This window comes from Vanessa tameamea, chromosome 7 (assembly GCF_037043105.1).
Source record: "Vanessa tameamea isolate UH-Manoa-2023 chromosome 7, ilVanTame1 primary haplotype, whole genome shotgun sequence".
NCBI classification, from domain to species: Eukaryota; Metazoa; Arthropoda; class Insecta; order Lepidoptera; family Nymphalidae; genus Vanessa; species Vanessa tameamea.
The window spans coordinates 1,637,105-1,657,636 of record NC_087315.1 but is presented as its reverse complement, the minus strand read 5'-3'; the positions used below and the strand labels follow the sequence as shown (position 1 = coordinate 1,657,636).

Below are 20,532 nucleotides of genomic sequence, written 5' to 3'. Positions count from 1 at the left end.
TATTCGTGTAATATAATGAAAACTCCTAACAAATAACAAGAAAAAAAATTATGTTGGTGTAAGATCCTATAACTTTGACAATTAACAAATTGAAATCTCTTGCTTAGAAAAACTCGATCAAAGGTTAAATAGATCTCAGGTAATCATTAACATATTAAGTAGGTATAAGATTGATAAGATGGCACGTCGTTTCACACGACGGGGATATTTGTATTCGCTTTTGTTGCTCCACTGTAATGTTCCGCGTGATTCATCTTTTGTTTTGTCATCAGAAAAATAAGATGTAGAGCGTAAAAGTAGTTAGTTAAGGTATAAATTTAAAGAAATTAAGATATTGACTGTTGCTTCTCAATATATATTCTGTAATGTTTTGTATGTACGGAAAAATATTAATGTTTTTATGAGAAAATGTGATTCTCATAACATTGGTACAAGGAACAAACACAATCTTGTTACTCCTGTTACTCGACTGCATAGAGTCCGTAACTCTTTTGTGGGGCAATGTATACGCTTCTACAACAGGATCCCAGAAAGCGTTCAAAATGCTTCTGTTGCCAAATTTAAAAAAATTGTTAAAGAACGCTTGTGTGCGAAAGGTTACTATACAATTAGTGAGTTTATGTTTGATAGCACACCTTGTGAATGAAACGATCGCCTCCTGGCTGTTTCTATTCATATACAATTCTATATCTACTTAATTTGACAAAAAAAAAAGACCCGCTGAGTTTCTTACGCCGGTTCTTCTCAGGTCAGGGTGTTCCTTTTTCCGAACCGGTGGTAGTGTTTAATTTAACCATCAATAAGTAAGAGTGATGCTTCTATGTTGAATAAAGAAATTTTGAGTTTGAGTTAGTACTCGTTGATTATTTAAAGCTAAATAACATCATACATCTATACAATTTATACGTAATAACGAATAATTTACAATGATAATAACATTGTGCTCGTATAGAGCCTACTTTTTGTGACAGATCTCACCTTACCTATATATTAGACATTTTATACAATTGATAAACGTAACTTTCCTGTAATAATAATTACATGGTCGTGTTTAAACCTCGGACGGCTGTATGTATTCTCTGATGTATTGTTGGATCTATTAAATGTACGATCATCGTCGAAATTTAACTGTTTACTAGATCGTACTGTTTTACTAGATCGTAAAACAATAAATTTGTATAATATGTAAAAAAAATATATTATACTTAACACTTTATTCGGAAACTAATATTTCACAGGTGGCACCGTAGTTGAAACACGCGAATCTTTTTTTACAAAGAAAAAAAAAAGAACTCGTAAATCTTAACCCAATATTGCCGTTAAAAGTCAGGCAAGCACCAATGTGTTTAAGTTGAGCTTTAGAAATTTATATCTTGTTTAATGATGAAAATATGATGAGGATGTTTCCTTCACGTGTTACGAAATTCTGCCTAGCAATCACCCCAATCACTTTTCATCTCTAAACCACCTTCTCTAAAGGACAGGAAGAAAACAATAATACATACTGTCTGTTACTTACTGAATATTTCATAATATTAAAAACTTCAGTTAAAAAAGCACAACCGTTGATTTGATTTGATTTTATTGACCTACAATTATTATCTGCCCTCATGTTTCTAAAGGTCAAACGGACTAAACTCGTGGAAATATAACACTTATTCTCAAAGATATAAACTCAAAATTCAACTTTCAACATTATCGTAGTAAAAATGAAGCTATTGATAAGTGACATTTAATACATCCACTAATCGATTTATTACAATCGAAATCTAATTTTAAATTTCATTCTTACAGAACATAATCAACAAATATATTTCATGCTCTATGAAAATTTTATTAATGATTTCGCCATCAACGTCAAGAACAAATACATTGAAGATTCGAGATTTAGTTCGAGTATTTTAATATTGCCAGATCGAAAACGAATTCTATCAACATATTGAACAATTATTATCGCTAATATTCGTCCAGTGCAGGAAATTTCTAGAAAAACATTTGTTTGCCGTTTTTATTGATGAGACCGCACCGAGGGTTCCGTACCGACTCACTGATGTAACAGCAAATTTACGGTCTTCTATCCTTGTAGTACTACTTGTAGTAGTACCTTCGATTGCGTAGACTTACAAGTTTTATTTTTCACACCTTCAAAGGACCGCAGAACATTTAATAATTTTGTTTTACTTTTTTTTTCTGTGTGTTTCGTGTGTTTGTTGTTTGTGGTGTACAATAAAGTATATTTCGATTTTAATTATTTAGTATGAATTTCATTTTTTATACTTCAACGCATTCCTAAGATAAAGGGTCTTGACAGACAGATGATCTTACAAGGGTTCTATTTTCCTTAACAAGTACATAAACCGAAAAAAGAAAATCGATTACCAAACGGAAGAGAAAAAGTTACTCAACTGTTTTCTCTGTGCCTATTTATACCTAGATTCTCATTTCAAATATGACTGTTTATTAAATCATATACGTACTTTAATAATCGTTCAATATTAAAAACCGGTACATATTTAATGCATCAGTAATAACCTGATTGATAAAAGAATGTCACACCGATAGGATCATCTGTGATATCCCCGAGTACTTTTTGGATGTGGTCCAGGTATATAAATGGCCGAGTGCCGTCTCAATGCAAGTCTGCCTGGGAATCGTACTGTGTTGCCAGATTACTGAATTGGATTGCCCAGATGTAAAACGTATTTTGAACTCTAATTGTCATTAATTTAAAATTTATTATTGTAAACTTTATGTTGTTTTGATCACGGTACCTGTATTATGCGTCCGCGATTTTTAAGGTTAATCTTTAAAAGATAGTCGAGATGGCCCACTGAAGACATAGTCAGTATCTTAAGGTACCACCACACACCACAAAGGTAGCTTTTAGCCCCTTAGCGTTTCTTTCTTCCCACTTACGACATAGATTTTAACCAATAATCTCGGATTCATTCGGTGAAACAATGTATTTATGGTTTATGTCATGTAATCGGTTTTGGTTTATTTGACTGCCTCGTTGATCTAGTGGCTATATGTAAACCCGAGGCTCTGGGTTCAACAGTAAAAGCCTGGTGTCTGGAAGTTGGAAGTGTGTACCCCCCCGTGCCTCGGAAAGCATGTATACTCTATTCCAAACATAACAGGAAAAAAGCCAAATAAACAACATTTGACAACAAATTGACGCAATATCATTGGTCGAGAGCTTGATTAATCTATGATATTCACTGTGGATTTGTGAAAAAATTACATTTTGAACGTCGACGAAACTGTTATCGAAATTTCGTAAGTAAAATTAAAGTGGAAGTAAGTGTCAAGTGTCAAATGTCAAGGATGTACGGGGGTGAATTTTCAAAAATATCATACCGACTTTCTTATACTCACTCAGACTGATTTCCAAATTTAAAGCATTGAAAAATCTTTCACCCGCATGATTATTAAAAGAGCCGAGATGGCCCAGTGGTTAGAACGCGTGCATCTTAACCGATGATTTCGGGTTCAAACCCAGGCAGGCACCACTGAATTTTCATATGCTTAATTTGTGTTTATAATTCATCTCGTGCTCGGCGGTGAAGGAAAACATCGTGAGGAAACCTGCATGTGTCTAATTTCAACGAAATTCTGCCACATGTGTATTCCACCAACCCGCATTGGAGCAGCGTGGTGGAATATGCTCCATACCTTCTCCTCAACGGGAGAGGAGGCCTTAGCCCAGCAGTGGGAAATTTACAGGCTGATTATGTTTTATTATGTTATATGCATGATTATTAATTTTAAAAAAACATCAACAACAGTCTTTAACTCATTGACAGAAGCCTGAATACGTATTTCCATATTTCTTACATCAGAAATGTAAATTTTTTATACAAAGTATTATCCCTCACTTAACCCCGTTTGGTCATGATTTTTTAAAAATCTCGCAGTGTTCTACCATAAGGAATTCCTCTGAAAAATATCGTGTTGTATGTCAATCAGATATATATATATATGTATATTTATTTCGCTTCAAGTCTTAAATGAAACACAGGTGTAATTTGTATAGGTTTCTATTTCATACGCAACATTTAACCACGGATAAAATCATACTTGGTCGGTTATCATGCGTTCTTACCTATCGAGTAGTAGAGTATTATAAATACGAAAACGTTCTATAGAAATAAGCCTAAGAAAACTATTTTAATCTCGTGAACTACGCCGGTATTATTCGACGCAATAAATTTTTTCACATTCTACGTGTGACTGAAACACGTGTGAGGCGGTAGACGCTCATTATTATAATTATGTATAGCTCTAGGCTAATTTATAATTTAAAGATACTCATAAAAGTATACTAGGAGACGTACTCCGGAGACTTGAGACTTTGCAACGGGTATAATTTTTTTAGTGTTTATCTTGTTGGTCTTTTTCGGTAGAGTCCATATTCTGATCCAATTGTAACTTTATATTAAATTTTATATTTTGAAATGAAGGCATTGAGAAAGCCTTAAGAATTTGAATATGTTATTTGTTTCGTGACTCAGTTACCCTTAAAACCGGAGCACAGTAGTACAAAATGTTTGGCGGCAGAGTAACTAATACTGAGATAGTTTTCCAGACGGCATAAATTAAATACTATCAGAATCGCGCCAAACAATCTATTCGCCCTTCTCAATAAGCCTACAAACTATCATAATAATACGTATTGGCGGACGTTCTATTTTTTGAAATATTTCGGTATTTTAATAATATGCGGAAGCATGCACTTGTCAGATTAAGTAAGAAATAAATAAATAATTAGACAATTACAAACGAGGCTTACATTATGTATTGTATGTTTTAATCAATTCTGTAATAATAATATTTTAATTTAAGTTATTTTTTAATTGTGTTGATAACATTAATATTAAATAAGAGGGTACTTTGACTTTTCTGTTCATTATTGTGAGTCACGTGATTTTTAGTGAGGCTTATATAAGTGATGGAAGCTCGGTACAGAACACCTTTACTTTTACTTTTCACTTTGGTCCTGGACCAGCAAGTTGCTGCTAACATTTAAGGTACGATATAATTTTGTGATATAGTGGAATTGTTATTGCTTGTTAAATTATTCATGAATATATGAATTGTTTTTGCAATTATCAATATACAAAGTTGGTATTATATATACAAAGTTAGTATAATTGTATTTAACTAACATGACTATATTTTTGGATATTGAAAAAGAGTAACTACTGAGTTTCTTGCCGGTTCTTCTCGGTAGAATCTACATTCCGAACCGGTGGTAGCTTTACTTTAAATAGTTTGTTAAAGGACGATTCAAAAGTGCTTGTAAAAGCCTACTTGAATAAAGTATATTTTGATTAAGGTAATTGGTTTTATTGTAATTATTAATTGATACAATATTACGTTTACTACAACTACTATAATGGCTAAATAAATATTTGTGTTTCATATATAATCTTTTATTGTCCTATAACTTTAAAATATAATAAAGAAATAGAAATTATCTTAAAATATCCTGACATAATGTATTAAGTCTCTATAAAAAAATCTAACACACTCTTAACGACTCTGGGTGGTAACTAAGAATTTATCGACATCCCAATCTGGAAATCGAACCCATTACCTCGAGATCTGTGGCGTTCTATATAGTCGCTAGATCAATGAGGTAGTACGTTAAATTATAAACAAATAGAAGACTGTTTCGTTCATGATAAACGAAAGATAAAAAAGGTTCAAAGTTCAAACATAATCAACCCAAATAGCTCCCGGGGGAAGGGAGCCAACAAATTTAAAAAAAGTAACGTATAGAATGACATCACATCAGCGCTATATTTGATAATATTATTTTTGAATCAAAATTGTCTTGTTTTAATAAGCTAGTAAATACCCTTTATGGTAAGTGGTCTCGACCGCCCATGCACATTGACACTGAAAATATTAACCATACGGACTGAAAACTGTTCCTAAATTCTAATTTTAAACCTACAGTGTAACATGAGGTCTAGTTAAATAAAGATAAATATAGATGCCGTGAGACCCCTGCTCGGACCAAAGTTGCCCTTCCTATATATAATATAACTATAAATTGTAAGCAGTGTGTTACGGTTCAAAATCCGTCGACAGTTTACAATTGCGCGAGATTGACTATAATCTAACTGTATTTACAATTTTACGGTGATATATATAATAACAAGACAAGAAATAAAGTTGTTAGTAAAAAATCCATGTGAATTAAAACAATAACAAAAAAAATAAGTTTAAAAAGTTTCTCTCTGTCCCTACTCACACTTCCGGTTTCGTCTCTAATTCCTACTCCGTTCAAGTTGTCCGATTAGGGAACAAAGTACCAGAACATATTAGAAAAGCTACCTCCAAATTTACTTTTAAAACTCGTCTACGTGAGCACATATTGTCAGAAAGCCCCTAGCTCTTATGACTTCTGTTATGCACTATTATTATTAAATTAACTATTGTTATATTATATATATATATATGTTTTACGTTAGACAATATAGATCTATATTTATTTTGTAGATACTATATGGATATGTTTTTTTTACGTAGTTTTATATAAGCATGTGCATATATTGTTAATTCATTTTTAATTACCGCCTTGATGGTTTTCTGTTTGACCTAAAGGTTGACTGGCAGAGAATGCCTTCAGGCATTAAGTCCGCCTTTTGTCCCATTAACTTTGTGGTGGTCAATAAAGCATTTAAATAAATAAATAAATTATATAAAACCGTATATGATAGAAAGAGACAGAGAGAGAGAGGCAAAGGTCGCACAAAGCTTTTTTCATAAATGACGTTTTCTGCCAGCTCACTCTACTGTAAGCCGCGTAAAAGAACTTAGTTTCAAAAATATAATTAACATCCTTGGTAACTAAGATGCTATGTACCGTGTGCCTTTAATTACACTGGTTCACTAACACTCAAACCGGAACGCTACAGTATAAAGTATTGCGGTTTCGCTTTAGAATATGTACTTACCCAGAGGGTAACGCCCTAGAGACAAAAAGCCCTTTGATCATGAATATCAAATCAAATCAAATCAAATCAAATCAAAAATCTTTATTCAATATAGAAGTGTTTACACTTGCTTATTGATTGTCAAAAATCTACCACCGGTTCGGAATTTAGCACCTCGGACCTGAGAAGAACCGGCGAAAGAAACTCAGCGGGATATTTTTTTTTTTTTTTTCATTTTGCATGTACAATAATTATTATATTTTAGTTATTTGAAACAGCCTGGAGGCGATCATTTCATTCCCAAGGTGTGCAGTCAACTAAATATGATTCTAGAATAAAAGAGTTAGTAAAAAAACTCATTTACAATGACAAAAATGTATTCGTAATGAAAGGAATTTTCAATGAAAACGCGAGAATAGACCAACGATAAAAAAACCTGTCAAAAGTTCAAGTTTCAAGGTCAAATACTACAAAGACCCTGACCGCATGCCGACAACTACCGATACAGCGATAATATTTTATGGTATTAGGCTGAGTACACATTTCAGACTTGCTTCGATATCCTAACTAAAATTATAAATGTGAAAATGACTTTTTTGTTTGTTACGATTTCACGTCTTAACTACTCAACTGAAGATGGAATTGAAATGAATTGAAATTGAAAACACGAAAAAGATGATGATCATGAAATTCTGTATACACGTTGCCAGGGGTACAGAAAATAGACGTAGGATACCTAACAACTGTTCCCCTTTATACGCGATCGCGAACCAACTAATTTTCAAAGAGATAACTACCTAACCAATTTCCATTCATGACCTTTTTAGTACTGATTTATATAGATTCACACTTATTTTCCAATTGTAGCTGGAAACCAAGGTTGGTTGCTAGGTTAACATTAAAAGCATGGCCATAAAATTATATTAAATATTAAAACATTAACTAAGCTAGTTCATCATTTAAAAACAGATATTAAAAATACATGAATACACAAAAAGAGAAAAAGCCGCTGACTTGGGAATTACAAAGCATCGCTAATCGTCGAACATTGCCAAGTCTTGTTATAACATTTAATCTGCACCACTTTATCGCTCAGTTATACACAATTATTTAATCTACTTTGAATCCGTAATACTAGTATTTCTAGTATAAGACGCATCTTTACAGTTTCTATTGCATATGTATTTTTTACATATTGTGATATGGTCTTAGAGCTTTTCAAAAGTGCTTGCGTTTGTTCCCTTACAAAAAGAGAAACAAAATGTGGTAACTTTTTTAAGGGCAATAACTGCAAAAGCAACAAAAAAGTCGCAGCACAAAAAAATAATACAATACATAAGAAAACTAGCGACCCGCCCCGGCTTCGAACGGCTGTTACTAGTGTTATACAGGATGTCTTACAACGTTTGCAGTGTTTTAGATATTAGACAATACAAACCGCTATGTCCCTGCGTTTTAAATCTGTAATATCTTCGAAAATATTCATTTAAATTACATTTTATGCTATGTGATGAAACTAAACTTCAAATTACAAAAAATAGTTTAAAAAAATATTTGAAAAAATAAAAACACCGTTCGTCCTATTAAATAGAAATTTTGTATAATGTATATATTTCTGACATCACCGATGTTATATAATATGATATTTAAAAAATGTAATGCGTGGTATTTTTGGTTGTTTGTTTATAATAAAATAATTATTTGCTTCGATATAAAGTAGTCATAGTGCAAGTCCTACCCTTAGTACCCTGACAATTTTCTGACAACTCAAAAAGAGAGATAGAGATAGAGAGAGATAGAGTGAGAGAGAGAGATATAGAGAGAGATAGGAATTTCTAGAGACAGCAAGACCTTTGATATGTAAATTAAAACATGCGTATTATTTTTAATTTACCAAAGAATAACAAAAATATTGATAGTGATGAACTGAAACGAGAGGTTAACATGATTGTTGTAGTTTGATAAGTAACGAAAACATTTTACTAAAATCATGAGATTGATATTTTAAATAACTTCCTTTATTTAATAGCATAATATCCTTGTGTTTTTTTTTGTAAGAAAATACCGAAATCAAATGGTTACTTAAAGTTTTCGGCTATTCCTTTTTCTGATTCAGCTCAAGTCTGAGTTATCGTTTTCAAGAACCAATCGTAACTAACTAGCTATCGGATGCTATCTTCTATATGGACGAATCACCTAACCAGCGCAAGACTTGGTGCAGTACCAAGCCTTAAACATTTATGAAATACACTAGATCTCTGCTAGTGATAAATAAAACAGTTCTACTTATAAATTACCTTTAAATACTAATACCGAAACCAACCGGAACAGATGTTAGAGGAATGTTGGGAACGACGAGCGCGTAGACACTCGTTCGCGCCAAAACGTTTTTGTAAAGCTAATTTATTTCGTAGGATAAAGAAAAGACAAGACATTACAATGAATTATTACTCAACGACTCAATATGATCACTGCGAGGATAGACAGAGTCACGTAGGGATAGTACATTTCGAAATGTAATATTTATTCGATTTTTCACGTCAGTAAAACTTGACCTATAACATAAAAAAAAAACGTAATATTGTGTTTTTATTTAAAAAAAAAAAAAAGGAAAAATGTTGGTTTGTGGTCACAACCGCCCATAGACTGACAGAGTAAGCATAAATAAAAACCATTACATTACCATCGCTACCTTGAGAACTAAGATGTTATGGCCCTCGTCCCTACACTGACTTAATCTTCTTCAAACTGGAACACAACAATAACAAATATTTCTCGGTGGGTATATATGACGACCGAATGGTACATTTCCAGATGGGTGAACGTCAATTATTTTACCAACACCATACTAATCGTTAAAAAAATGATTGTATCTTTAAGATTTGGTTTTATTTGTATTTTTGTTAAAAAAAATTATAACTGAATAATATATTATATTTGTATGCTTAATTTATACAAATATTATAAATGTAAAAGTAACTCGGTCTGTCTGTCGCTCTTTCGCTGCCAAACTAATGAACCGAATTTGATGAAATTTTGTATGAAGCATACTTGAACACCAAGGAAGGACATAGGCTACTTTTTTGCCTAACACGTGACAACCAACCGCCTAAAACTTGTATATGATGAGCGTAATTCACACTTACACTTTACTCGTATCAATGTCTGTCTTAAGCTCATACGGTTGTCTGGATGAGACCGCAGCTTAGATACGCCTTATTGTGTAGTTTAATTAAATTTATGTTGTTTATTTATATGGGAAAATTTATTAATTGATTGGTATCTGCATTTGCAGTGTTTCTGTCTTGTAACAAATATCGAGAAACTACGATATCAAATAAAATATTTGGAGGATATTCATATTCATTTATAGCGTCGCAACAGCATTGCGATTTCATTTCGTATCTCACTCGTGAAATCTTGAAAACCGACGTACGCTGATACGCCATTTTGATACGTGTATCCTATAAAATTTATAATTATCATAGGCAATGTCGCATAACTGAAATTAATCTTAATAGAAATTTTAGAAGTCAGATTTTTTTCGATATATTTTTTAATTCTACAGTTAAATAATTGTTAAAATATTTATATTTAATATGGTCAAATTAAAACGAATGTGACGAAACCTACAAATTTTACACTCATTCGGTTTTACAACCGAACAATAAACAAATTATCAAAACTATTTATCAAATTTAAATTCAACCACACACAAACACACTTTCGATAAATTTGTATGTTAATAAAATATTAAAATCAAGAACTCATTCACTTCAAAACATTCATGTACTGATAGAGTATTTTTTAACTTATCTTATATTATTATAGTATTATAATTCAATATAACTTCCTATATATACGAATTTACATTTTATATGAATAATATCCATACAAATATTTGTACATATATAAAAATGGAATCAATGAAACGAAAGAACTATTTCCAGAGCACTTAAATACGAGAATGAGCCAGTAAAGTGTTACAAGCATGTTGTCGTTGTTCAACATCACAATAATCTACGTAGCATTTATAAACTCGACCCATTCTACAAACGTTTCATTTATTACGAAAATTGGCAGTCGGTTCAGAGAACACATTTGTCTTCGAGCATGAGACCTCGATTGCATCTTAGTGTTCAGAGATGCAGTTCATTGAATTAGTCTATAGAACGTCGAATCGTTCCATTCTATTAATACAATATATAATATTGATTGATTGATAGTATTGTTATTTTTGATGTGATGTAATTGATACCAAAATAGTATTAAATCTGAAGATTAATTTTCCGATAACGGCCATCATCAAATGCTCGCCAATTACAGGGAACAATTTATAGTGCACTACTATGTGCGCAAACAATTGTATAAATGAAATCTCATAATCCAATGAGACGACAAATCTTTCAAGACCGGAAGTTTTCAGGTGCACAATCAACAGTTTCCCCGACTTTTCGAGCCATGGGTATAAACGCTGCCAATTAATAGTGAGACCTGGGGTTTGAGACAACCAACGAGTCCTCAATGCTATTGTAACAATTTTGTTTTCGTATCATTAAGCTTACTTAATATAATTACAATTAAACAAGTACCGAGCACAACATCTATAAATTAAAGATTTTTATAAATAATTTAGTTCTAGTCACGAAAACTTAAATAGTATTATCCTATGTTCTTTCTTGTAATAAATAATTTAGGATGTATTTTATCTTTAAAATCTTCTTCGGTTTGTCTAGATCCACATCCCGCGGGCACCATGTTCCGAAGCGAGGAGATGGTGCTCTGCCAGCTGTTCGTGCAGCCAGAAGCGGCATACGTATCAATGTATGAGCTGGGCGAGGCGGGCATCGCGCAGTTCAGAGACGTAAGTTTGAATTCCTAACACTTGAACTCATGGACAGTATACTTCTATACGGTGTCTCAGTGTTCCTTTTATAATCATTAACCTCTTATTCAAATATCGAATCATTCTTTTGTTTAAATAAGCACTCGAATATAAAATAGTTTTCAACCAGTAAAAAATAAATATAATTTTATCATAAATTCCGGATATTATCCCTCACATACAAACAAATAAATTAAAAAATAAATTAAACCTGTTTATGATATAGTTATTTACATTATATAGGTTTAAGGTCTAAGTAATCTTTGTTAATATTATATATGCGTAAGTAACTATTTGTTAGCTTAAAACGAATCAACCTTCAACACTCCAGCGCTATTATATTAGAACTTGTGCCTTTAGTTATTACTAGTTGACACCCGCGACTTTGCTCCCATTTAAGTGATTAATCGTCAGGTGCTAGGCATAAAAAGTATCATATGTCCTTCATTCTATTGGAATTCAAAGTCGCTTCGTTCCAAAGATTTGACCGTGAAAAATCAATATACAAAGACAGATAGACAGACACACACATAGTAACTTTCGCTTTTATAATATCAGTATAAAAGTATAGATATTATTATAGTATGTTTTGTTCGAGTGAAAACCAGACGCAAAAAGGTTTCAATTCATTGAGGTGTAATAATTTGCTTGCGCTTTATTTATTTATAACCGACTTAAAAACAGAAGGAGGTTCTCATATACCGCAGGTATCTTACGTATGACTACCTCGTTGGTCTATAATAAGGCCGCAGATCCTGAGGTCCTGCGTTCGAAAATTTTGCCGATAGAAGCTATCGAGACTCTCGGATTATGTGAAAGTTTGCGCACACACTTAAAAACTATAATATGACTTCATAGTTGGCTAGTCGTGCTGAAGTTTGACCACCGTGGTCGAAAACGGTCAGGACAGTATTATTTTTAGTCTAAAAATTAAGGATTTATTTGATAAAACTCAAAAACACTTTTAAAACAACAAATATAAAATGTATACCAGGAGATGCACAGTTTTGTAAAGAGAGAGTAGAGTTTTGGTATATAATATTATTATATCTAATATTATAAGAAGCTGCTCATTGTAGTTTCAACCGCTTTTTCTAGACTATATTGACGTGACAACGTGAAAGGTAAACGGTACATTTAGTTTACAATAAAACGCGTAAATTTCGACAGTTTATTGGTTTCTTAAGTTAGTGTGTAAAATTTAACGGAAATTGACACGTTATATTAAAAACAATTTAAACCGCTCATAATTTTTGACAGATGACGGTTTGGTTCGATTTATTATTTGCTCTATATGTTATATTAAATTTATTATATAATTATTAAACATAATTATATAATGTGTTTTCTGGTGTAACGTTTATAACTTATTTTCAATGTGTAACATGTCCTTTGTCTTTCCTGCAATATATAGGAGTGATTTTGTGAAAAGGTACGGAACTGTGTAACAGGAAGCGCGGTACTAGCAAGAGTTGGTCGTCAGATGGTACCAACCCATTTTCCGAGAAGACATATTTCTTATACTATAGGTGGTCGGGCAAGTGGGCCACCTGATGTCGAGCGGTCGCCACTACCACTAAAACGTTTGGCGCTGTACGAAATATTAAACATTGTCAATGCGCCACCAACCTTGGGAGCTAAGATTTTATGTCCCTTGTGCCTGTAGTTACACAGGCTCAATCACCCTACAAACCGGAACACAACAATACCATGTATTGCTCTGTGGCGGTAGAATGAGTGTGTGGTACCTACCCAGATGCTCACACAAAGCCCTACCACCAAGGATATAAGTTAATGTTGCTTATAACCATTAGATCATTAGCAGATCATATGCGACTACTGTAATTAAACTTAAACTCTGTGTTTTGTTGTTTTTTGCGTCGAATTAATTTTTTTGTAGCAAAATTCAGACAAATTTTGATGTCGCTTTTCAATATTTTTATTTTTGAAACATTTTCTTAGAAAATGTTTCATTTTAATAATATATTCATGTTGTGAGCAGTTTTTTTCCGTCGGTCAGTGGGTAAGTATCACGTAACATAATTATGAGAATTAGAGTCTGCTCGCTACTGGCTGGAGGCGAATATATGACTATAAGTACAGGCATATCGTACATGGTCATTTAAATAAATAGGTAATATTATTTCATCGAATTAACTGCATTAATTATAGACAATATTATTTTAACAGCTTCGTTGGTCCAGTTGCATAAGGTTCAAATTCCGAATCGGTCCAAAAAGTTGTTAATAAGTAACACGAAGTACCGTGTCTCATTTAAAATATCAGTATTATTTTTTTTTAACTTGAACCAATATAACAGTGAACCACAATACCATATTAGTAAGAAATGCTTAATCTTGTATATCTTCAAATAGTTGTATTTCCTTGTTTTTCTTCATTATAGTTGTCCGTGTTTTTTTTAAATAATATAAAAAAAAACTATCTGAGTTCGTATCTGATTGCCATCCCATCGAATTAATATTTCCTACACTGACTCTTCGGTCTTCGGTGAAAATGGCCGACGTAAAGAAAAGCGGTTGGTTACTGGTTTGGATCTATGCAAGTACATATTAATACCACTCACCAATGCAACAGGAACATAATAAAATTAACAGCCTGTGAATTTCGCATTGCTGGGCAATACCGTTCTCTCCCTTTGAGGAGAAGGTGTGGAGCATATTCCACCACGCTGGTCCAATGCGGGTTGATGGATACACATGTTTTCCTTCATCGCCGAGCACGAGATGAATTATAAACATAAATTAAGCAAATGAAAATTCAGTGGTGCTTTCCTGGGTTTGAACCCGTAATCATCGTTTAAGATGCACGCGTTCTAACCACTTGGCCATCTCGGCTGTCACATAATGACTGATGGCAAACAGACATTGTGATAAACGACTCGTACCTCTTGCAGTATCAGTGTATATAGACGGAGATGACCACTTACTCATTTGTTCGTCTGCCATCCATAAATAAATAAAAATCAACTTGAAAATAAAAAAATACACGCGTAATTATTTCATCGATACAATTTTGATTGCGATATTTCTCAAACAGAAAAATATATATCCAACACTATATATTCAAAAATAGCTCTGTCTGTCTGTTGCTCTTTCAAGGTCAAACCACTGAAACCGAATTTTGCTAAAAATTGGTATGAGGTAAGCTTGAACTCCAAGGGCGACATAGGCTCTTTTATACGCGTTTTAGTGGCCGACGACTAACAACTAAAACGCGAGCAAAGCTGCCGGCGATAACTAGTTCCAGATATAATTGTATGTGCTTGTATTTCACACTGCATTGGAAATTCACAATTCACTATCCAAAGCATTTTGTAAACTGACATGTTCGAGGACGTTCAAGCTTCAAATCCAAACAATGTATAGAATACATTATGTATGGTATAATTGAGGCAGTCGTCTGTTATTTTAACCGAGAAGGGTACTTACCCAAATGGGCAATTAAGTATCAAAGCCTCATTGAATGTTATATAATAATAATACATTACTCTGATCTCAATGTTAGTAGCTAAAGGAATTGTGTTATGGAAAATCAGAAGTAACCACGGTACCACAAACACCCAGACCCAAGACAACATAGAAAACTAATGATTTTTTTCTAAAACGACTCGGCCGGGAAACGAACCCAGGACCTCGGAGTAGCATACCCATGAAAACCAGTGTACACACTACTCAACAACGGAAGTCGTTTATATATACGATATAAATACACAATATTCTTATTTTGCAAATCATTCCGAATTCATTGTATAAAAAAACAATTTCCGCCCGCGGATTACCCGCCGTATGAGCCGAGTTCAGGTGTTACGGGTAAAAACCCTATGTGCTATTCCAAACAATAATCTAATCATCTATATAAGTGTACCAAATTTCATTCAGATTCGTTTAGCCTTTCCTAAGGTAATAGGCTATTTGACAATGCGAAAAATAAAGTGTCAATTATTGTAATCAGTATATATTATGAGTTTAAAAATGGTTATTTATTAACGAAAGTTGAAAATAATAATCAATTTATTCAAAAGTTCATAAATAAAAATGCATTTTTTCGCTTTTGGTCTGATTGGTCGGGTTTATGATGACGTCAGTTGCTTGTTAACCTCGTTTGCCTACTGTATGTGGATTATATGTGCTACAGATTACAATACAGGCAAGTGACGTCGCCGACCCCATTGCAGCGCCATATTGTCAAAGTAGCGTTTTCGCGCGCTATTTAAATATGAAATTTTTAATTTGATATAGGAGAAGGTGGTAATGTGGCCCCCTACTTTGTTTTTGAGGCCTCACGTAAAAAAAAACCCACACTTATAATATATATTTTTCAGCAAATTTATAATAGAATTAAAAAAAACAACTTTTACTGGGTTCCTTAACCTCTAAATAATATAAAATGGGTTTTAAAAATCAGTCAAATAGCCTACTGCGTAACGAACATCCATCCATACATTCGCATTTATAATGCTAGTAAGAATATTTCATGTCATATTAACTAATTTAATGTATTATACATACATAGTTACATTATATTCCTTGGATAATAAATAAATGTATTAAATAAAAAATGTAAACAAATCGAAATAAGTATAAATTAGCAAATCCGAGGCACTTGTCTAGTTTAGTTAAACTGACTTCTAGATGCAGGATATCCTACTAGGGCCCGTTGTGTCTCTATCAAATATTAAAACATACTATAATGGCTTTAAAAACTTATGTATGACTAAGTTTACTGTTGTTTTTTAACGTACAAATGTTAAATGTATATCTTAATCTTTGGCAATTGTGTTTGCAACTTTTGTTAACATTTTTCTAAGTAGTGTAACTGTAACTTCCGGCAGAGTATAATATATGTAAACATCAACAAGACCTGGGTACTGTAAAAGCCGACTAAGGCTTTTTTGTTTTAAGTGTATCCAATAGGTTATTCTACTATGTTTGAAAAAGTACTTCATAATGTTGATTTTCCTAATAAAAAGCCATAAAAAATATATTTTTGCAAACTGAACACGTTTGCTTGGCATAAAATTAAATTAAATTTCAAACCTTTTTTATTCCGCAAAAACGCTGGGAGACATTTCGGTGACGTAATATTGGTAAAAACAAAAGTTAGTTATGTACGCCTCCCAATCATTCAGTGTTTTTTTGCGAAAATAGTTAATTGAAATCGCTATCGTTGATGTGCAATGTACAAATACTAGCATTAACTACTAGTATTGAATGCAAAACTATAGAAAAGTTGTTTATCAAAGAGCTAGATGATATTGAAATTACAGTTTTTGCCTATCTAACGTGACACAACGGCGGCTCGTGTTTTAGAGCACGTGATATACAGACTAAAAATTACGATTATTAATTTTAATATAATACAATATGTATCTACCCATATCAAATAGAAAAAATGATTCGATAATAGATTTATTACGTAATTAAACCGTGTGATACAAGTATTTGCATCTTTGTGTCGTATCTATGTCGCTACTTTCAGCTATTGTCAGCTGTGTTCGCTATACGAGCGAAGTCAATCGTGCCTTTATTCTGAGGGGCCAACTTATGTCGCGCGAATCGGAAATCAGCTCTTATCTTCATTGATCTATATACTCTTATCCATAAAAGTTCCATGTCATTAAGAGGGGTGATTGGTTTAATTGCAAGTAGAATTATTATTATTACTATTTTATGAAATAGATAGGCGGACGAGTAAACGGGCCACTCACTCACACACCAATAGTCAATGGCGCTGTAAGAAATATTAACAATTTTTTTTATCGTCTATGCGCCACCTTCCTTGAACACAATACTGAGTACTGCAGTTTGGCGGTAAAATATCTGATGAGTAGGCAACTACCCAGGCGGGCTTGCACAAAGCTATACCAGTAAGTAAAGTAAAATGAGTTCATGATTTATAGCCTACCTTCGGAATAAAACGATCGCTTCCTGGCTATTTCTTCGTAATATTAAATATGGAAAAAAAAATTAGTGTCTGTACAATTTACTACAGCCATATATCATTATATTAATGTATAGTCTAGGGGGGTTGCTTGTGAAAAATAGTCACAGTCGCTTTCGCGATCTTTCAAATTAGGCTAATCCCCAAATATTATATTCAACGAAATTGCTAGGCCTGTCTTGTGACCCTCCCAAATCGCGTGCTATCGTAACGCATACGCGTTGAGTTAGGCACGCAAAGGAGTGGCTTGACTCACTCTCTATCGATTTAATACGATGGCATATTTTATTTAAAATATTTAAGTAAAAGTTCCACGCTTAGTTCCACTTCTACGCTGAGAGAACCTTAAAGGGAGATGAGATTAGCGTTAGATGATTGGAGTTCGTCTTGAGTGAATGATATTGGGTATCACTTGTGGCAAATTTTCATTCGCCACGCGCATTTCACTTAAAACATTTTAGTGTTCAAAAGAACACTAAAATATTTAAGTTAAGTTAAGTGGTTATACCTACTATAAGATACTTTGTCTTCTTAATTCAATTGTTTAATCGCTAGTGACAGATAGAGAAATCAGTGTCTACCTATTCAGCTGATATTAAGTACATACCTATATCATAGTAAGGACAATAAATAAAGTTTCAAACAAATTCCTACGTTTAATTAATTTTAATTCAATCATAACTCATCTACGCAACTCAACGGTTATAATATAGCATAACACTGTACGTACAATTGTTTTTAATTGAAATGACAATGGCCAAGTCCGAGGCACATTTTTATCACACATACGTAACGCGATAAATGTAATCGTTTACAAGGGTATAGTAGCTTATTGTTCTTCAATGTTGCCCATTATCTGAAGGACTACATATTTGTCCCCTTCGCCTCTATTATCGTCAAATATACACGCTCTATTTTTTTTTTCTGTTCGCCTTTGTTCAAGCAAAGGTTGCACAAAGTACAGCCTAGGACCAAATTAAAAAACTCATAATACTTTTCTGGAGAGATTTATATTCTAAATTTATATCATCTATAGAATTTTTTTTTTTATTCGTCTCATTTATCGAAGTATTTTCTATTGAATTTAGAGTTATGTTTATACACAGACCATATGTGTGATATTTTATGTAAAATTTTTTTCGAATTTAATGACTTGCTTAATTTGGATATTTCCGCGAATGTTTAATAAAGGTACCTTTAATTAAAAATCGAAGGAAAACAAACAAATAATACAAATTCCAATATCTGCAACCATGATCTGTCCAAGATAGTATAACTCTCCATTCATCATTTTGGAGTTTGCTCTACCACTCTACATAGAGCTTAAGTAAATTTCTGAATCGCTTTTTTCTCAGCATATGTATATGTATGTCAAGGATGTTATTTGTAAATATTTCCATGATCTACAATTACTTTCTCAGCAATTTTCACGATAAAATTATCGATACGCTTTAAAAAAAAAAATAATTATTATCATCCATTGTTTTTTTTGCACGGATGATATCGATGGAGACTTAATAATTTTATTACAATCCCTAACGTTCATGCAAATGCGTCTTGCGGATTTATGCCGCACTGAAATGTGTTTGTATATGTTGACATGTTTAGAATTATCTCAAGTGCTATGAAACCTAATTAATAACAATCTTTCAAGTGGATATATCTTAGTTGAGTAGAAACTTGAAAACATGTATAGGACTATCTTCATTCGATATTTCACTTGCTTTACAATATATATTTTAACAAAGAACAGCAATTATTAATATTAACATATGAATTATTATAAATCCTTAACTATATACAAAGACATAATAAAAATATTATCGCACAAATCATAACCGCGTGGAATGGTGGCAAGAATGCCAGTAGCACTTCGTTTTATTATTTATATTTGTTCGCAAAAATTTATAATATATTTTTTATTATAATAATTGATAAAATATTTATATATTTATTAAATTATTGTTATTATTTTTTTATATCCCACGTGATGGCACCGAGAAACAAAAGCTACAATTTAAATTGAAATATGAAAGAATTGCAACCTACAAATATATGTATATGGCATTTGTAATTTATAAGTGACATCCTAAAGAATGGATTTTTAAAAAAAACATGTTTAAAAAAAATGTTTGTATGTTTGGACTTTCTACGCGATCAAAAATCTCCTTAGTCCAGCAGAATGATATTAAAAGGGACTTAGATTCGATTATTAAAACGAAATACTTGTACTTCTATATTCTGAAAATGATCTACAGCCAAAACAATGACATTTCATATTATGAAACATAGAGCAACAAGTTGTAAATGGGAGCAATAAAAGTTATAAAGAGATAGGATGCTGCGAATGGCCAATTGATGCTCTATTTTTGGTATTAAGGTGTGATCTCGTTAGTAGTTTTATTGGTGTAGTCATTTTTTATGTTGCAATAGTTTATTATTTATGACGATGTTGGTTACAAAACCCTTTCAAGACGAATGGGTTTATCAATAAATCGACTGTACATATATATTTATTATGTGGGCTAATATGTGGGGTATACAGAGCTCATTTAGCGTACAAACTACCTCTGGTACTTGATAAAAAAAAAAAATAAGAACGCTTATGTGCAAAAGGTTAATTAAACAATAAGTTACTTGTGGTGATAGCACACTTTGGAAATGAAATTATCGCCTTCTACCGTTAATAATTACAAAATTAGGTAAAAAAATAATTCAAGGGAGTTTCCTTGGTGGTCG

At 32.6% G+C, this 20,532-nt stretch overlaps 1 protein-coding gene across 2 annotated transcripts in view; it reads left to right on the top strand.

Moving 5' to 3' along the window:
- LOC113392173 (V-type proton ATPase 116 kDa subunit a 1-like) overlaps positions 1 to 20,532 on the top strand; it is a 41,495-nt gene that overhangs the window by 8,338 nt on the left and 12,625 nt on the right. For both annotated transcript variants that reach the window (XM_064215289.1, XM_026628454.2), the window contains exon 2: positions 11,684 to 11,811. In XM_064215289.1, the coding sequence (XP_064071359.1) occupies positions 11,684 to 11,811 (128 nt within the window). The remainder of the gene's footprint in view (positions 1 to 11,683; positions 11,812 to 20,532) is intronic.